General features: G+C 48.7%; 1 protein-coding gene across 1 annotated transcript in view; it reads right to left on the reverse strand.

Annotated features, from left to right (window-relative positions):
- Positions 1–19,364, reverse strand: part of rapgefl1 (Rap guanine nucleotide exchange factor (GEF)-like 1) — a 79,369-nt gene that overhangs the window by 10,701 nt on the left and 49,304 nt on the right. Inside the window, exons 10-13 of the mRNA XM_072487401.1 lie at positions 7,904–8,026; positions 6,372–6,550; positions 2,609–2,699; positions 1,070–1,120 (exon numbers count right to left, since the gene is read on the reverse strand). Coding sequence (XP_072343502.1) covers positions 1,070–1,120; positions 2,609–2,699; positions 6,372–6,550; positions 7,904–8,026 — 444 coding nt within the window. The remainder of the gene's footprint in view (positions 1–1,069; positions 1,121–2,608; positions 2,700–6,371; positions 6,551–7,903; positions 8,027–19,364) is intronic.

Below are 19,364 nucleotides of genomic sequence, written 5' to 3' on the forward strand. Positions count from 1 at the left end.
CCTCTGAAAGAGTACCCCAACTAGGCCCATTCCCCCCACCTTATCCCTGTAACCCCACCTAATCTGCACATTTTGAGACACTAATCCACTTAACCTGCACATCTTTGAGCAGTAAGGGACAATTTTAGAATGGCCAATCCACCTAACCTGCCGACCATTGGACTGTGGGAGGAAACCGGAGCACCCGGAGGAAACCCACTGTGAGGCAGCAGTGCTAACCACTTGAAGTTATTACAGGGAGGGTGTGACATATCACTGCAAATAATTTGAAAGCTGACAGATAATCTGAGAGGATGGCCAGAGGCGTACAGTTTCAAAGTAAAGTTGTCTCCCATTTAAACTGGCGACGAGGAGGAATTTCTTCTCTCAGAGGGTCGGTTGCTGGCGTTCGGAATTCACTTCCCCGGCGAGCAGTGGAAGCTGGGTCATTGAGTATACTCAAGGCTGAGTTAAACAGATTTTTGATTAAAATGGGAGTCAAGTTTTTAATAGACCAAGGACTAGAAGAGTGTAAACTTAGCCTGATCCCGCCACTCTGGTTAGGGGTCAAGCCTCCTAATAGCTTTCCAGCAACACTTGTGACCATTCAGCACCTTTCATAGTATTCTTTCACAGAATTTACAGTGCGGAAGGAGGCCATTCAGCCCATCGAGCCTGCATCGGCTCTTTGAAAGAGCACCCCACCCAAGCCCACACCTCCACCCTATCCCATACCCAGTAACCCCACCCAACACTAAGGGAAATTTTGGACACTAAGGGCAATTTATCATGGCCAATCCACCTAACCTGCACATCTTTGGACTGTGGGAGGAAACCGGAGCACCCGGAGGAAACCCACGCAGACACGGGGAGAACGTGCAGACTCCGCACAGACAGTGACCCAAGCCGGGAATCGAACCTGGGACCCTGGAGCTGTGAACCAATTGTGCTATCCACTGTGCTATCGTGCACCTGGTCAATGCCTTGTCCATGGGGATTACCCCTTAGTGGCGAATAAGGCCGAATATCCAGCACCTTAACCGCTGAGCCAAATCATTTAATCCAGAGCGAGGGGCTGTCCTTCACTTACCGTTAAGCTCTCGAATTTCTGGAACAGCTTTTTGCATTTTGCAGGCAGTTTCTGTCAAGTAAACAAGACAAAGTTGGAATTAGAAACGGTTCTTTTTGAAAAGCTCAGGTAGAAATCGGAAACTCGGTCGAGGAGTGAGGTTTCTTGGGTTGGCAAGATTCCGAAGGACAAGAGCAGCAGATACCTGGGAACTCCACCACCTGGAGGTTCCTCTCCAAGTCACTCACCCACCCCGACTTGGAAATATAGCACCGCCGTTCCTTCATTGTCGCTGGGGCAACATCCTGGAACTCCCTCCCTAACAGCACAGTGGGTGTACTTACATCTCCGGGACTGCAGCGGTTCAAGAAGGCAGCTCACCACCACCTTCTGAAGGGCAACTAGGGCCGGGCAATAAATGCTGGCCTGACCAGCGACGCCCACATCCCATTAATGAATATTTTAAAACATTTTGAAAATGAAGGCATTAGGGACAGGAGGCCAGGAAAAGTGGGGTGGCAGGTGAGCTGGGGCAAAGAGCATCGGATGGGTTGAGGTTTACATTTCAGTTTGGCTGTGCCAGTGGCATTGCCCCTGCCCCGGGGGAAGGTTGTGGATTTATACTCCACTCTCGGAGAAGATTGTTGCCTTCAGGACAGGAGAGATGTCCAGGCCAGAACTTGTAAAAAAAAATCGTGGGCGCCATTCACCGGCCCGCCGCACTGGCAGTCTCCCCAGCCAGCCAAAGCGGTGGGCAGCCCCATGCGGTCGGGAACCCCCCCCCCCTCCCCCGGGCTGCCGGTGCAACGGAAAATCCCGACAGCGGAGAATCCAGCCCCTTATGTTTGTCATAATAAATACGGTGAGCTGGATACCAGAACACCGGAGATTATCAGAAAACCTAATTGGTAATACCACAGAATCGTTGCAGCACGGGAGGCCATTCCGCCCATCTTGCCTGCACTAGCTCCCTGCATGAGCAACTCACCATCTCCCCATAACCTTGCACATTCTTCCTTTTCAGATAATAATCCAATTCCCTCTTGCGGGTCTCGATTGAACCTGCCTCCGCCACACTCTGCGGGAGCGCATTCCCAATCCTAACCCCTTGCTGTGTCAAAGATTTTATTCTCATGTCTGCATGGCTTCCTGTGCCAATGACCTTAAATCCTCTCATTCTTAAGCCTTCCGCTAATGAGAATACATTTCCCCATCTACACTGTCCAAGCCTTTTATGACGTTGAATACCTCTATCAGATTTCTTCTCAACCTACTCTTCTCCAAGGAAAACTGTGCCAACCCTCTAATCTATCGAAGTAACTGAAGTTCCTCAGCCTTGTAACCAGCCTCGTGAATCTTTCCCACATTCCCTCTAATGCCTTCACATCTTTCCTACAGTGTGGTGCTCAGAGCTGGATGCAATACTCCAGTTGAGTCGGAACCAGTGTTTCATCTAATTAGTGCAGTATTAACGTAGGTTCATAATAACTGTGACAATGAGCATAAACATGAGAGGCTGTTAAATTTAGGCATGCTGAGATTGTCCTGTGGTTGACTCACCTCCCAGGTCAGACAAAGGCGGCTGACTGCTGCGTTGCACAAACCCATGATGATGGCAAAGAATGAGAACAGGTTCTGCTTCTCCCTACAGCTGGAAAGTGAGGGCAGATGTTAAGAGCGACAGGTGAAATATTCCCGCGTACCAGGGAGGGGCAACTCAACCACAACATTTTCTCACAGCTTTTTGAGCCCAGCAATTTGCAATTCCACACGGCACCTGTTAATGTATAAAATGTCCTGGGGCACCTTGGTGTGATGAAAAGAGTTGTCACGCCATGAAAGGAGCTAACGAGTGGGTGACCAAAACCTTTGTTGAAAGGTGGAATTCTCTCAAAGGCGAGTCAGAAAACCCGAAGGGCTTAACAAGGTCAGGGGTGAAGAAATATCTGTTTTAATGACTGGGAATCAAAAGCGCAACTGCTCATGGCTGCATCCCATGAAGCATGCCACAGCATCAACGTCCATTGAGACAGCATCTTTAACGGAGTAAATATTCTGAGGCATCTCACAGGGGAGAAAACGGGCATCAAGATGGGTAGCAGGGTTAGGGAAGAATATTTCACAGTCTGGCCAAAATGGTCATGGGCGGGATTCTCCCAACGGGAGTCTAAGTGCCGACGCAGGAGTAAAAAATGGAGTGTTTTACTCTGGCGACGGCACCCGTTCCCAGACCCCTATTCTCCCCCCTCCGTGGGGCTAGCAGGGGCGTCGTGCGATTTACAGGGGTGGGGCCTCGGCGCGGCGTCAGAGACCCGGCGGCGCGTAAAAGACGGCAACTAGCGCATGCGCGGTGGCCGTCCTCCCCCAGGCCGCCCCGCACAAACATGGCGCATGGATCCAGGCTCGCCGGCGGAAGAAAGGAGGCCCGCCGACAGAGGCCGGCCCGCCGATCGGTTGGTCCCGATTGCATACCAGGCTCCCCCCCCCCCCCCCCACTCTGGAGGCCCCCCTGGGAACGGAGCCCCCCTCTCCACTCCCACAGGCCGCCCCCCCAAGCCTTCCCGACGAGTACCCGCCGGCATCGACCAGGTGTGGACGGCGCCGGCGGGACTAGGCCGCTTGCGCGGCTCAGCCCATCCGGGCCGGAGAATCGCCGCTTGCGCCGATTCTCCGAGCGGCCCGGCGCGATTCGCGCGGTGCTGGTTTCGGGGGGGGGGGGGGGGTGGGGAGAATCGCGTGCGGGGATCGGGACGGCGTGGCGCGATTCGCACGGTGCCCCGGCGATTCTCCCACCCGGCGGGAGGGGCGGGAAGAATACCGCCCAAGATTTGGGGACTTTCTGAAAGGTGGGAGAGAAGGAATGACACAGAGGGGTTTAGAAAGAGAACTCCACATGTTAGGGCTGGCATTGGTTGACGGTGCGGCAAGGGGAGCAGGGCTGCACAGGAGCTGAATGACAAGGCCAAAGGTTGAAATAGGGTAAAAGATCCCAGGACATGAGTTTGAAGAAAAGCAGCAAAGTTCTCATGTCCAGGATTTATCCCTCAACCGACATCATTAAAACAGATGATCCGCTCATTAACACATTGCTACGTCAGGAATCTTGCTGTGCACTCATTGGCTGCCATGTTTCCTACAACAGTGACTACACTTCAAATACTTCCTTAACTGTAAAGAGCTTTGGGATATCCTACAGTCACGAAAGGTGCTCAGTAAATGCAGAAGAAATACTTTCTTTGTTCCATCTGCAAAAACAAACAACGGAGCAGATCTCAAACGCTGTGAGAGCTACTCCTCGGTTCCAGTAAGAATAATCTATCAGCAGATGGAGGAAGTCAATCTCTCTGCAGTTCAGTTAGGACACAGAGGCGCAAACTAGTGCGTCCAAGGATAATTCTATTGTTTGACACCTGGGGCAGGGTACCTAACCCATACAACAGAAGTTTGGACCGCTCCTGCCCAGCATTTTAAATGGTCCGAAAATCGTGGGCAGAGAGACCAACGTCCCAATCATTGTTCTTGGGCATTAAGGCTCACCGTGAAACAGGAAAAAGTATCCTTTAGAAGTGTGTTGATGTACGTAAAGGCACAGTAAATATATCTGGATGAAAACAACTAATTTTCAGGACTGTATGGCGGCGCAGTGGTTAGCACTGCTGCTTCACGGCACCGAGGACCCGGGTTCGATCCCGGCCCTGGGTCACTGTCCGTGTGGAGTTTGCACATTCTCCCCGTGTTTGCATGGATCTCACCCCCACAACCCAAAGATGTGCAGGGTAGGTGGATTGGCCACGCTAAATTGCCCCTTTTAAAAAAAAACTAATTTTTTTACTGCTGACTTAATATTAATTATTTTTATTTCTAAAAGTATTTTAATTTATTATTTAAAGGTGCACATTAATATATCTTTTAATTTATTGATTTCAGATTTCCAGCATCTACGGTATTTTGTTTTCCTGATGTTAATTATTACTGTTCCCGTGTTGTTCACAGGGTCTGTGCCCTCCAGCAGTGTTAGGTGCAATGATATCCAGTTGAGTTTATCGACCTCTGTCAATTAAAGGTATTTACAGTCCAAACAGCACGGGAACATTGGTCCGGGCTCAGTCTTCTTGCTGCAGCGAGTGTGGGGGTTACAGCAGAATGGCCAATGACTGATGGTTAGCCATTAAGCTAAAGAGGATTTACTGATGACAGGAGTTCAACTCTGTACACCAGGATTTGCAGTGTTGATGTTTGGGTGACTTGAACAGGTGCCGAGGGAGCTGTCAGCTTAAGGAATGTGAATTTTGAATAACAAGTCTCGCTGAGTGCACGCCACCCGCTTTGTGATTCACAGCCGACACACACACGCTGGGTGGAGTCAGTCAGCAAGGCGCAGGCACCCCCTGCAAATTCTGACACTGAAGCCTCTGATTATCTTGTGCGGTGTGAGTGATATGTCTAGACTGCCTGCAGAAAGTAGTATCTGATTAATGCTGAATGGGAGTGCTCCGACTGCCTTATCGTAAACAAAATCCTTTATCTCAGCTGCTCATTCACCTGACAAGGACGATTTTTATCGCTTCTGGTAAACTGCAGGATTTATTTTCCTTCCGTCCCTCTGCTCCTGAATTGGGCCAGTGAACAAGCAGCTTCCTGTATCTCGCCTGTTTGTGGTCCATCAGCCTTGCCATCGCTGTGCCTGGCGTCACAACTGGCGTCACATTTCCATCTCAGGGGCACAAGTCTCTGAACTGAAGGTCGATGGATAGGCAATCTGGGGGCAGAACTTTGGCTGCTTTTCCCAAGCCCAGGGTACGGAGATCAGTTGTAGGGGCACTCCACTGTGGCAGCACTGTGATCAGGTGTAAAGATTTGCATTAATGTAGCACCTGACCGCCCTTAACCAATTTATGGTCCATAAAATATTATTGAATTATTGCCTATGTAACCATGCAGCTATTGGTGACAGGCTATTGATCCCATGTTGAGATCTCTTTCTTTTATTCTTTGCTGGAATGCGGGGTACCGTTGGCAAGGGCAGCATTCGTCACCCCATCCCTAATTGCCCTTGAACTGAGTGGCCAACTCGGCCATTTCAGAGGACGCTTAAGGCATTGCAGTGGGTCACATCTGGGCCAGACCAGGTGAAAACAGCAGACTTCCTTACCGAAATTAGTGAACCAGCTAGATGGGTTTTACAATCAGTGGTAGTTTTGTGGTCACTATTGCCTGAAAGGTACGGTGGCAAAACCTTGCTGTTACAATTCTTAATGCATTCCGCCAGCTCTCCTCTCACATAGACACTAGTCGTGCCCGTTAAATCTGGGTGAGCACTTACAGAGCAGCGATATTAATGAAGGTTTTGAGGAGCTGCACTCGTTTGCCCAGGCGCTCACACATCAGTATCTCAGTGGCGACCCAGTGCTGCACCTCGCTGCACCGCTGCAGCACCAGCTCCAGGTTCGCTGTTCGCCTCCGAATGCTCTCATTCCGAAAAACATAATGGATCAGCTCCAGCTGAAAGGAAATCAGATGCAAATTAACACGGAGCCGAAGAGTGGACAGCGCAGGAACAGAACATTCAGCCCAACTGGTCTCTGCCAGTGTTTCTGCACCATGCGAGCCTCCTCCACCCCTCTTTAACTAACCCGATTGGCATAGCTTCCTATTCCCTTCTCCCTCACGTCTTCACCCAGCTGCCCCTTAACCACCCTTTGATATTCGCCTTTCCGATTTCCCTTTAAACTGTACGCAATATGTATTCTTCTGGGATGTGGATGTCACTGGCATTGCCAGCCTTTGTTGCTCATCCATATTTCTCCTTTGAAGGCAGTTAAGAGTTAACCACATTGCTGTGGGTCTGGAGTCATGTGTAGACCAGACCGGGTAAGAACAGCAGATGAATGTCCTCCAGGACATTAATGAACCTGATGGGTTTTTCTGACAATCAATGATGGTTTTTAATGCTCACTATTTATACTCACTACGGGCAGCACGGTGGCACATTGGTTAGCACTGCTGCCTCACAGCGCCTGGGACCCGGGTTCAATTCTGGCCTTGGGTGATTGTCTGTGTGGAGGTTGCATGTTCTCCCCGTGTCTGCATGGGTTTCCTCCCACAGTCCAAAGAGCAGCACAGTAGCACAGTGGTTAGCACAGTTGTTTCACAGCTCCAGGGTCCCGGGTTCGATTCCCGGCTTGGGCCACTGTTCTGTGTGGAGCTTGCACGTTCTCCCCGTGGGTCTGGTTTCCTCCCACTGTTCAAAGATGTGCAGATTAGGTGGATTAGCCATTCTAAATTGCCCTTAGTGTCCAAAAAGGTTAGGTAGGGTTTCTGGGTTACGGGGATAAAGGGGTAAGGGTGGAGGCGTGGGGCTTAAGTGGGGGGTGCTCTTTCTAATGGCCGGTGCAGACTCGATGGGCTGAATGGTCTCCTTCTGCACTGTAAATTCTATGATTCTATGTGCAGGTTAGGTGGATTGGCCATGCTAAAATTGTCCCTGAGTGTTCAATGATGTGCAGGTTAGGTGGGGTTGCGGGGATAGCGTGGGGGAGTGGGTCTGGGTGGGGTGCTCTTTCAAAGGGCCAGTGCAGACTCGATGGGCTGAATGGCCTCCCCCGGCACTGTAGGAATTTTACAATGAATGAGATTAGCTTTAATTCTTGATTTTTGGGGGGATTAATTAATTGAATTTTATTCATTAATTTAATTGAATTTGCATCAGCTGCCATATTGCAATTTGAACCCATGTTCCCAAAGCATTAGCCTGGGTTTCTGGATTACCAGTCCAGTGACATTACTGTTGTGCCCTTGTGTCCCCCTAATGTTATATTAAAAGGTGAAGTTTGAAGATTTGCGGAAGCCTAGTACCTCATGCACGCAATTGAAAAGTTCCCAGTCAAACATCGTGATCTGATTGGCCATTTCCACCATGTTCATTTCATTGATTTCTGGTCCTTCGTGAATGAGGCGCTCGATCGCCGGTGGCGGAACCTGTGAATCACCACATGGTGAGAATCAATAGTCAGTATTCACACAGCATGGTAGTCAGTCTTACATCTGCAATCACTTTAAGCAAGGATGCTTGCACCCATTTAATACCTCTGAAATTATTATGGAACCAAACAGCTGATTAAAAACCAATGGTTTGCAGTTATTGCTAAAACACACAGGCCCGAATCTTCTGAGGAGTACAGTCAGGTCGCCTCGCCGCTCCTACTCCTCTGCGCCAGACCAGGGTTCCACATTTCTGGCCACGATTTCTGTTCCCGGTCTTTCCAGAAATGTGGAGCGAACCTGAAATGGAACTGCTTCTTTGTAGCACTGGATCGTCGGGGGGGGGGGGGGGGGGGGGGGGGGGGGAGAAGGCAAGCCATGTCTCCCTTTTACAGCACTAGCCGCTGTATTCTGGTCAATAAACAGTTTAAATCTCCCAAAGCTTCTTTGAAAAGCTGTAGGGAGAAGCTAACTGTGTAAAGGGGTCAGTAAGGTAAGTGGGTGTGCGGAGGGTGGGGAACATAAGAGGATAAGGGGGGTAAGGTAAGTGGGTAAATGTGCAGGGCGGTTAACCAAAGTGTGTTATGTGGGTGAGGTATGTGGGTAAGGGGGTCGTGTGAGCAAGGCAAGTTGGTATGGGCATATGGTGCGTGCTGGCAGTGTGGTGAGGTCTGGCCGTTGGAGAGTCGGGGCATCACGGGTAAAATCGGGAGTCAGGGGCGGTATTGGGTAGTGGGGTTGGATTAGGTTGGGTCGAGGAGCAGCTGGGCAGCAGTACTGATGGTGGTGGGGAGGGGTCAGGTCAAGATGGGTTAGTGGGGGGTTGGATCTGGGGATTCAAAGGGGAGAGGCAATGAGGAAGGAGGGGGGGGGGGTTCAGTTGCATTGTTACCCAGTAATTAGAGCAGGATTTTTCTGTCTAACATTTGCGAGGTAACTATCCAGGTAAGTGAGTTGGAACGGCCGGACACCTCAGACTCCAACTCGGGTTCGGAGGCATTTTTGGAGCGTCCCGGGACTTTACCCATCGGAAGATCAATTCCCATCGAGTTATTGTGTTGGGACTTCTGAGGGAGTCCTGGAGGGCATTTTGGGGGCTGTGCCTGGCCTCTGACTATCCAGGGACCGTGATTTTCTTGACGATTATTGGGTTTGCTTATTTTTCCCAAAGTGGATGATTCACTCGGACAGAACTTTATTTAGAAAAATCCAAAATCTTTCACAACCAATGAAATACCTTTGAAGTGTAATCACAGAGGTCACGTAGGCAATCAGGATAAGTAATCTGAGCATAGCCAATCCTCACAATTAGCAAACTAATCAATCACCAGATAATCTTTTCATAAAGGTACTGGTTGATGGAGATGTGTTAGGCCAGGATAGCTGCTAGAATTCCTTTCTCCTTGTATTTTTCATCCACCTGAATTGGCAGACAAGGTGCTGATTTACAATCGCATCAGAAAGACAGCACCTTTGGCAATGCTGCACCCCTTCAGTACTGCACTGAAATGCCAGCCTAGATTACATCCCTAAATCCTGCAGTGGTGCGGGAACCTACAACCTGTTAGCTCCGAGCTATTGAACTTGTTCTCGGATGGCTCCAATTAGGTAAGTCCGGTGCGCCTGCTATCACAGAACCGATAACAATGTACAAACGTGATGATTTAATATATATGTTTTAAAAGGTGGAGTTTATAGGTACTGGTATACCTGCAGTGTATTTCCAGCATATGTAGCATTATATTTCAAGCGTGTAGTTCTATATTTTGACAGCTCTAGGGAAAACCCATTTGTACCATCCATTTAACATTGAGATTAGAGAATAATAGGATAATTAGAGAAGCAGTGATGGGCTGAGTAAATATATTTCACTCTGTTAATTAGTTTTGGCCTAGGATAAACCTACTAATAATTAAGTTTTCAAGAAAGAGTTTGCTGTACATATATAATTGGGTAAATAGAATGCATAATTATTTCACTCCGATCATGGAATCAATACAATGCAGAAGGAGGCCATTCGGCCCATCGAGTCAGTACCGATCCTCTGAAAGAGCACCTTACCTAGGCCCACTCCCCTGCTCTATACCTGTAACCCCACCCAACTTGCATATCTCTGGACTGTGGGAGGAAACTGGAGCACCTGGAGGAAACCCACGCAGACAGGGGGAGAAAATGCAAACGCCACACAGACAGACCCCAGACCGGAATAGAACCCTGGTCCCTGGTGCTGTGGGGCAGCAGTGCTAACCATTGTGCCACCCTGCTACCCATTGTTATGTGGTACCTTTATCTCAGAAGGAATGTGCAAGTTTTAACAGTTCATCCTTTGATAAAAGGGTGGCGCTGTGGCACAGTGGTTAGCACTGCTGCCTCACAGCGCCAGGGACCTGGGTTCAATTGCGGCCTTGGGTGACTGTGTGGGGTTTGCACTTTCTCCCCGTGTCTGCGTAGATTTCCTCCGGGTGCTCCACTTTCCTCCCACAGTCCAAAGATGTGCAGGTTAGGTGGATTGGCCATGATAAAATTGCACCTTAGTGTCCAGAAAGGGTAGGAGGTGTCAATGGGTTACGGGGATAGGGTGGAGGTGTTGGCCTAGGTAGGGAGCTCTTTCCAAGGCTGGTGCAGGCTCGATAGGCCAAATGGCCTCCTTCTGCACTGTAGGGATTGACCCTCTGAAAAAGCACTCTACCTAGACCCACACCCACTTGCCGATTTTTGTGAGGATTTTGGAGGATGTGGCATAGCTGATGGGGGTTAAATCTAAGTGGGAGGAGAACCTGGGGCTGGCGTTGGAGGAGGGGTTGTGGAGGGTGAATGCCTCAATCTCGTGTTTGAGGCTGGGTTAATACCGTTAATGGTGGTGCACAGATGGCGCCTGACGAGATGAGCCGGTTGTTTGAGGGAGTGAAGGACGTTTGCGAGTAGTGTGGGAGAGGGCTGGCCAACCATGTACACATGTTCTGGTCTTGCCCAAAGTTGGAGGAATTTTGGAGTTCATCCTTCAGCACCATGTCGGCGATCCTGCAGGTAGACATGGAGCCCAGTCCCCGGGGGGGGGTCATATTTGGGGTTTCAGACCTGCCGGAGTTGCAGACGGGAGCGGGGGCAGATGTTTTAGCCTTCGCCTCACTGATTGCTCGCAGGCGGGTCCCGTCGGGGTGGAGGTCAGCTTCTCCATCCTGTGCCTCGGCATGGTGGGGGGGATCTAATGGAGTTCCTGTGTTGGGAGACGGTAGGTTTGCTTTGAGGGGGGCGATTGAGGGGTTCCACAAGAAATGGGGTCTGTTTATTCAACACTTTAAAACATTGGTTATCGTCAGCCGCTAAGAGGAGGGGGCTGGTTGGGGAGGGGGGGGGGGTTCCATAGAATTATTGGGGTTTTAGCTGATGAAGTGGGGAGGGGGTTCAGCTGTTCTTTTTGTTTTTGCATTGTTTTGTTTTATGTAAAAAATGTTAAAAACCGAATAAAAATATGCTGAAAAAAAACTAAAGACGCCTCTGATGGAGCTTCAATCCCTGAGTACTGAACGGATTTGTCAGCTTTTTGATTTAATTGCTGCTTTGGGACTTGAACCCGAAAGCTTCAGACTCAGGGGTGAGAGCTGCACACACTTGGTAATCCGCTCATCCCCAGCGAAGTGTCTGTGAACAGCAAGGATGCTACTCGTTTCCGCTCTGCCCCTTCTGGCACTTGGCAAATGGCAAATCGGTGGAAGCCTATTTCCAATTCTCGCCCTTCCGCCTGTCCTGTGCTTTCAGAGCTAATGAATGACTAATAAATGATTAGCAAGTTTGCAGATGATACTAAGATTGGTGGAGTTTCAGATAGCGAGGAGGACTGTCAGAGAATGCAGCAAAATATAGATAGATTGGAGAGTTGGGCAGAGAAATGGCAGATGGAGTTCAATCCAGGCAAATGCGAGGTGATGTATTTTGGAAGATCCAATTCAAGAGCGGAATATACGGTCAATGGAAGAGTCCTGGGGAAAATTGATGTACAGAGAGATCTGGGAGTTCAGGTCAAAGAACAAAGAAATGTACAGCACAGGAACAGGCCCTTCGGCCCTCCAAGCCCGTGCCGACCATGCTGCCCGACTGAACTACAATCTTCTACACTTCCTGGGTCCTTATCCCTCTATTCCCATCCTATTCATGTATTTGTCAAGATGCCCCTTAAATGTCACTATCGTCCCTGCTTCCACGACCTCCTCCGGTAGCAAGTTCCAGGCACCCACTACCCTCTGCGTAAAAAACTTGCCTCGTGCATCTACTCTAAACCTTGCCCCTCTCATCTTAAACCTATGCCCCCTAGTAATTGACCCCTCTACCCTGGGAAAAGGTCCATTGTACCCTGAAGGTGGCAACGCAGGTCGATAGAGTGGTCAAGAAGGCATACAGCATGCTTGCCTTCCTCGGATGGGGTATTGAGTACAAGAGTCGGCAGGTCATGTTACAGTTGTATAGGACTTTCGTTAGGCCACATTTGGAATACTGCGTGCAGTTCTCGTGGCCACATTACCAGAAGGATGTGGATGCTTTAGAGAGGGTGCAGAGGAGGTTCACCAGGATGTTGCCTGGTATGGAGAGTGCTAGCTATGAAGAAAGGTTGAGTAGATTAGGATTGTTTTCGTTGGAAAGACAGAGGTTGAGGGGGGACCTGATTGAGGTCTGCAAAATTATGAGAGGTATGGACAGGGTGGATAGCAACAAGCTTTTTCCAAGAGTGGGGGTGTCAATTACAAGGGGTCACGATTTCAAGGTGAGAGGGGGAAAGTTTAAGGGAGATGTGCGTGGAAAGTTTTTTACGCAGAGGGTGGTGGGTGCCTGAAACGCCTTGCCAGCGGAGGTGGTAGAGGCGGGCACGATAGCATTATTTAAGATGCATCTAGACAGATATATGAACGGGCGGGGAACAGAGGGAAGTAGATCCTTGGAAAATAGAAGACAGGTTTAGATAAAGTTGTCATTTATCCCAAGAGGCTTGGGATATAAAAGCAGGGATGTACTTCTGAAGCTTTAGAAAGCATTAGTTAGGCCCCATTTAGAATACTGTGCGCAATTTTGGGCCCCACACCTCAGGAAGGACATACTGGCACTGGAGTGGGTCCAGCGGAGATTCACACGGATGATCCCAGGAATGGTAGGCCTAACATACGATGAACGTCTGAGGATCCTGGGATTATATTCATTGGAGTTTAGGAAGTTGAGGGGAGATCTAATAGAAACTTACAAGATAATGAATGGCTTAGATAGGGTGGACGTAGGGAAGTTGTTTCCATTAGCAGGGGAGACTAGGACCCAGGGGCACAGCCTTAGAATAAAAGGGAGTCACTTTAGAACAGAGATGAGGAGAAATTTCTTCAGCCAGAGAGTGGTGGGTCTGTGGAATTCATTGCCACAGAGGGCGGTGGAGGCCGGGACGTTGAGTATCTTTAAGACAGAAATCGATAAATTCTTGATTTCTCGAGAAATTAAGGGCTATGGAGAGAGAGCGGGTTAATGGAGTTGAAATCAGCCATGATTGAATGGTGGAGTGGACTCGATGGGCCGAATGGCCTTACTTCCACTCCTATGTTTTATGGTCTTTATCTGGATCGGCGCAGGCTGGGAGGGCCGAAGGGCCTGCTCCTGTGCTGTAATTTTCTTTGTTCTTTGTTCTAATGCTCCCAAATGAATCACAGCTGACACTTGTAGTAACTCTATGACAATCAGAAGTACTAACTGTATTTATATACCACAAATAATGTGGTCAAAAGGATCAGGGTATTCCAGAGGAACCTTGATGGGTCCCCCCACCTCCCCCGTCCTAGTCGTGGTGTTACGGGTTGGTCGTGAAACCTTGCTCAGGCTGAGATTAGCTATCTCAGCACAAATAAAGAGCTATCAGTCGTGAGTGTAAAGGTTTCTGCTTTAAGTCAACAAATTGTTTGGACAAATTGTTAACAATGAGGAAGCGAAACATGAAAATAAATTGAAAGACTAAGACAACCCTTTGCTGCTAAATTAATCCTTCTTCACGGAATTGAATTACTTCAGAAATGCTCCTCATTCTAACAACTACCGCCGTCACCTTGCTTGGTGTTGGGTAACCATGCCGCAATGTGATTTAGCACAGATATAGTTCAGGCAGGGCAGTTTCGTATAGACTGGTGAGGTTTGGTGCAGTTTGAGGCTGCCTGGAGTATGCTAGCACAGACTGGTACAGTCCTTTGTTCCTTATCATTCATGCTTTCATGAGCTCGAGACTCGACTATTCCAACAGACTCCTGGCTGCTCTCCCACATTCTCCCCCCCGCAAACCTGAGGTCATCCAAAACTCTGCTGCTGCCTGTGCCTTTACTCTCGGCAACTCCCGATCCCCTCTTGCTCCTGCAGACCTACACTGGGTGCAGTTTTACCCTCCCCCCCCAACGACGGGTGCTGAGGCGGGGCGGGGAGGGAGTGTAAAATTGCATGGACGTGATTTCCGCCCCCACCCTCCCCGGGATCCCGCCCGCCCCGACCCGGATGCAATTTCACGTTGGGCGAGCAGGGCCTCAGGCAGGAAACCTGTCCTTTCCCCTTATTGAGGTCCCCAAGTGATCACTGAATGGCCCCTTCAGGAACTTGTCTCGCCAGCTTCAATTTTAAGGCTGGCGAGAGCGGATGTAGTAGAGCGGGAAACAGAGAAATAAAAAAGTGGGAAAGGGAGTGGGGGGTGCCTTAGACTGAAGGCCCCTTCAAATTTGGGATGTCCTCTCCTCCAAGACCGTGGACCTCCACACCCCCCACAACCACCCGCCCTCCTGGCTCCCCAAGGCATCCCCTACCCTCCCGTCCCTTAACGTACCTTGAGAATGACCGCAGGACTTTTTATCATAGAATTTTCATAGAATTTACAGTGCAGAAGGAGGCCATTCGGCCCATTGAGTCTGCACCGGCTCTTGGATAGTGCACCCTACCCAAGGTCCACACTTCCACCCTATCCCCATAACCCCGTAACCCCACCCAACACTAAGGGCAATTTTGGACACTAAGGGCAATTTATCACGGCCAATCCATCTAACCTGCACATCTTTGGACTGTGGGAGGAAACCGGAGCACCCGGGAGGAAGCCCACGCACACACACGGGGAGAATGTGCAGACTCCGCACAGACAGTGACCCAAGCCGGGAATCGAACCTGGGACCCTGGAGCTGTGAAGCAATTGTGCCATCCACAATGCTACTGTGCTGCCCTCCAGCCTTGGTTCCAGGCAGAGTGCTGCAGTACCTCTTCTGGCCACTGCAGCACCGTGCGTGGCTGGGTTGGAGAGCTGTCGGCCAATCAGATTGGTCGACAGCTCTCACGGGCGAGACTTCCTTCAACGCTCATGTGAGTGACTTGGAGGGGAACATCCAAGTGGTGGGGCTCCCAGGTATCTGCTGCTCTTGCCTTTCTGGATGATAGAGGTCGTGGGTTTGCAATCTCCTGTCGAAGGAACTTTGGTGAGTTCCTGCAGATGATACGCATCTGGCATTGTTCGTTAGTGGTCCCGGGGATTGAATGTTTGTGGAAGGGGGAGCAATCAAGCAGGTTGCTTTGTCCTGCATGATGATGAGCTTCTTGAGTGTTGTTGGAGCTGCACTCATCCAGCCAAGTGGACAGTATTCCATTACACTCCTGCCTTGTGTCTTGTAGGTGGGGGACATGCTTTGGGAAGTCAGGAGATGAGTTACTCGCTGTAGGATTCCTAGCCTTTGATCTGCTTTGGTAGCCACAGTATTTATATGGCTAGTCCAGTTCAGTTTTTGGTAAATGGTAACCCTAGGATGTTCATAGTGGGGGATCCAGCGATGGTAATGCCATTGAATGTCAAGGGGCGATGGTTTGTCGGAGATGGTCTTTGCCACTTGTCAGCCCAAGCTTAGGATATTGTCTGGGTCTTGCTGCATTTGGACATGAACTGCTTCAGTATCTGAGGAGTCGGAAGTGGTCTTGAACATCCCCACTACTGACCTTAAGATGGAAAGAAGTGTCACAATATGTGGATATTGTAAGGAACATAAAGGGTTAATGTAATGTTGCCACTCTAGCCACATGATGGTGCAACCATATAAATATCACATGTCTCCTTGACTGCTGGGAGAGAGTTAGGAGAGAGTGAGGGAGAGTGGAAGGAAACCAGATGGCGTAGATGCGAGATAGTTTAGCTGATAGCATAGTTTTGTATTGTAGAAGTGTAGTGTATTCTTTACTTACTTAATGCCTCAGCAAATGTTCGAATCTAATTAAGTGTCGTGTAATAAATTAGCTTTGTTTGTTAAACACTGCTTGCTGTTCTTTGTCAACACTACAACTTTCAACATCCTGAAGAACAATACAAAGAACACAACAAGAAGGTCATTGATGAAGCAGCTGAAGATTGTTGGGTCGGGGACACTACCCTGGGGAACTCCTGCAGATTGACCTCCAACCACCACAACCATCTTCCTTTGTGCCAGCTATGAATCCAACCAGCAGAAAGTTTCCCCCCTGATTCCCATTGACTCCAGTTTTGCTAGGGCTCCTTAAAGTCATAGAGTCATCGGGGTCTATAGCACAGAAATGGCCCTTCAGCCCATCCTGTCTGTACTGGTCATAAACAGCCACCTAATTATTCTAATTCCATTTGCCAGCACTTGGCCCACAGACAGTGACCCAAGCCGGGAATCGAACCTGGGTCCCTGGAGCTGTGAAGCAATTGTGCTATCCACAATGCTACCGTGCTGCCCTGTGGCCAGAGAGGAATTGAAAATTATTGTCAGCACCCTTGCTATTTCCTCCCTTGCCTCACTCAACAGTCAGGGATACATTTCACCCTAACCCAGAGATTTGTCTACTTTTAAGCATGACAGATCACTCAGAACCTCCACGCAGTGTATGTTATCCTCTTTAATTTTATCACAGTCCTTTGCCCTGATTTCTATATGCACACCGTCCCTCTCACGAGTGAACCCTGACACAAAGTATTCATTTAGAACTCGACCTAAATCCTATGGCTCCACACACAAATTATCACTGTGGTCCATAATAGACCCAACTCTTTCCTTAGTTATCCTTTCACCCTTCATGTGCTTGTAAAACAACTTAAGATTTTCCTTTATTTTACCTACCAGTATCCTTTTATGTCCCATTTTTGCTCTCCTAATCAATCTCCTTTATAAGTTTCCTCCTACACATTCTATACGCCTCTAGGGCTTCTGCTGCTTTGATCCCACGATATCTGCCATAAGCCTCTCTTTTTTTCCTTATCCAATGCTGTACATCCCTCGATGTCCAGGGTTCACTGGATTTGTGGGTCTCGCCATTTTCTTGATTAGAACATATTTGCCCTGTACTCTCCCTATTTCCTTCTTGAATGCGTCCCACTGTTCTGTGACAGATTTACCAAAATATTCCAGTCGACTCTGGCCAAATAATTTCTGATCTTATTGAAATCAGCCTTCTCCCAGTTTAGAACTTTGATCTCAGGCCCATCCTTGTCCCTTTCCATAACAATCTTGGACCGAATGGAGTTATAATCACTGTTGCAAAAGGCTCTCCCACTGATACTTCAACCACTTGCCAGCTTTGTTACCTAAAATTAAGTTCAGGGCCACCCCTTCTCTTGTAGGACCTGCTACGTACTGGTTTAAAAAGTTCTCCTGGATGCATTTTAAGAATTCTGCTCCCTCTAAACCCTTTACACTATGGTTACCCCAGTTAATGTTGGGGAGTTGAAATCCCCCACTATTACTACCCTATTACTTTTGCACCTCTCTGAAATTTGCCTACATATCTGCTCTTCTATTTCTCTCAGACTAATAGGGGGCCTATAGAACACTCCCAGAAATGTGATTGGTTTTTGGTTTCTAAATTCTACCCACATGGCTTCAATTGAAGAGTTTTTAAGGTGTCGTCCCTCCTTATTGCTGTAACTGATTCCTTGATCAAAATTGCACCCCCCCCCTCCTCTTTTACCTCCTTCCCTATCTCATTTGAAGATCCTGTAACCTGGAATATTGAGCTGTCAATCCAGCCCCTCTCTCAATCATGTCTCAGTGACTGCAATGACATCATAACTTCATGTTTTAATTTGGTGCCCTCAATTCATCTGCCTTGTTTGTCAGACTTTTTGCATGAAAATAAATACCATCCAATCTTGCCTAACTCCCTTATGACTTCACTGGTCTAGACATTCTATGCCTTCCTGACTCACTTGCTGTCTCCTCTAATTTTGGCTGTGCATCTAACCTTGCTGAACCTTCTCTCAAGATCCCAGCCACCTGCCAACTTAGTTTAAACCCTTCCCTTGACGCCATATTCGGACAAATGCTGCCTTCATGACAAGTCACTCTTATCTCACTTCTGGCATTCAGCTCTTTTGTCTGTGTTTGAAACAAGGCTGGAATGAGGTCAGGACTGAGTGCACCTGGTGGAACCCAAACTAAGCGTCCATGAGCAGGTTATTGCTGAGTAAGTCCCGCTTGATGGCACTGTTGATGACCCCTTCCGTCACTTTTCTGACGATCGAGGGTGGACTGATGATCACTTTGTTTCCAATTAACGGGCAATTTAGCGTGGCCAATCCACCTACACTACAAATCTTTGGGTTGTGGGAGTGAGACCCACGTAGACATGGAGAGAATGTGCAAACTCCAAACGGGTAGTGACCCAGGGCCAGGATCGAACCTGGGTCCTCGCCGCCGTGAGGCAGCAGTGCTTTATGATGATCATTATTAGACTTTTAATTCCAGGTGCTTTATTGGGTTTAAAGTCCACCATCTTCCATGGTGGGATTCAAGCCTGGGACACTGGAGGATTATCCCGGGTCTCTGGATTACTAGTCAATCCAGTGACAATACCATTGCGCCATCAATTCCTGTGAAACAACTTGTGGCATTTCATTACACCATAGGCGTTCTCTATAAATGTAAGTTATTGTTACCAATGTAATTAAGTTAATAACAATTAAAACATTGCCTATTTTTACATTAATTTTAAACTGTCCCTTACGCTCCAATTTCTGTGGACAAAAGAGGTTGCTTAGCACAGTGCCCCCGCACCCCCCAAATCCAAGGCTCAAAGTATCTTCTCCTCAAACACCAACAACAACTTTGCATCTGTATACCACCTTTAACATTGTAAAATGGTCCAAAGCATTTCATAGGAGCATTATCAAACAACATTTGGCACCAAGCCATGTGGGATGATATTAGGGCAAATGGTCAAAAGCTTGGTTCAAACCGTGGGTTTGATGGAGTGCGTTAAAGGACAAGAGGTGGGTGGAGAGCTTTAGGGAGAGAATCCCGGAGCTTAGGGTTGTAGACAATGGGGGGCAATGGCCATCGATGAT

The sequence above is a fragment of the Scyliorhinus torazame genome, chromosome 21 (genome assembly GCF_047496885.1).
Source record: "Scyliorhinus torazame isolate Kashiwa2021f chromosome 21, sScyTor2.1, whole genome shotgun sequence".
NCBI lineage: Eukaryota > Metazoa > Chordata > Chondrichthyes > Carcharhiniformes > Scyliorhinidae > Scyliorhinus > Scyliorhinus torazame.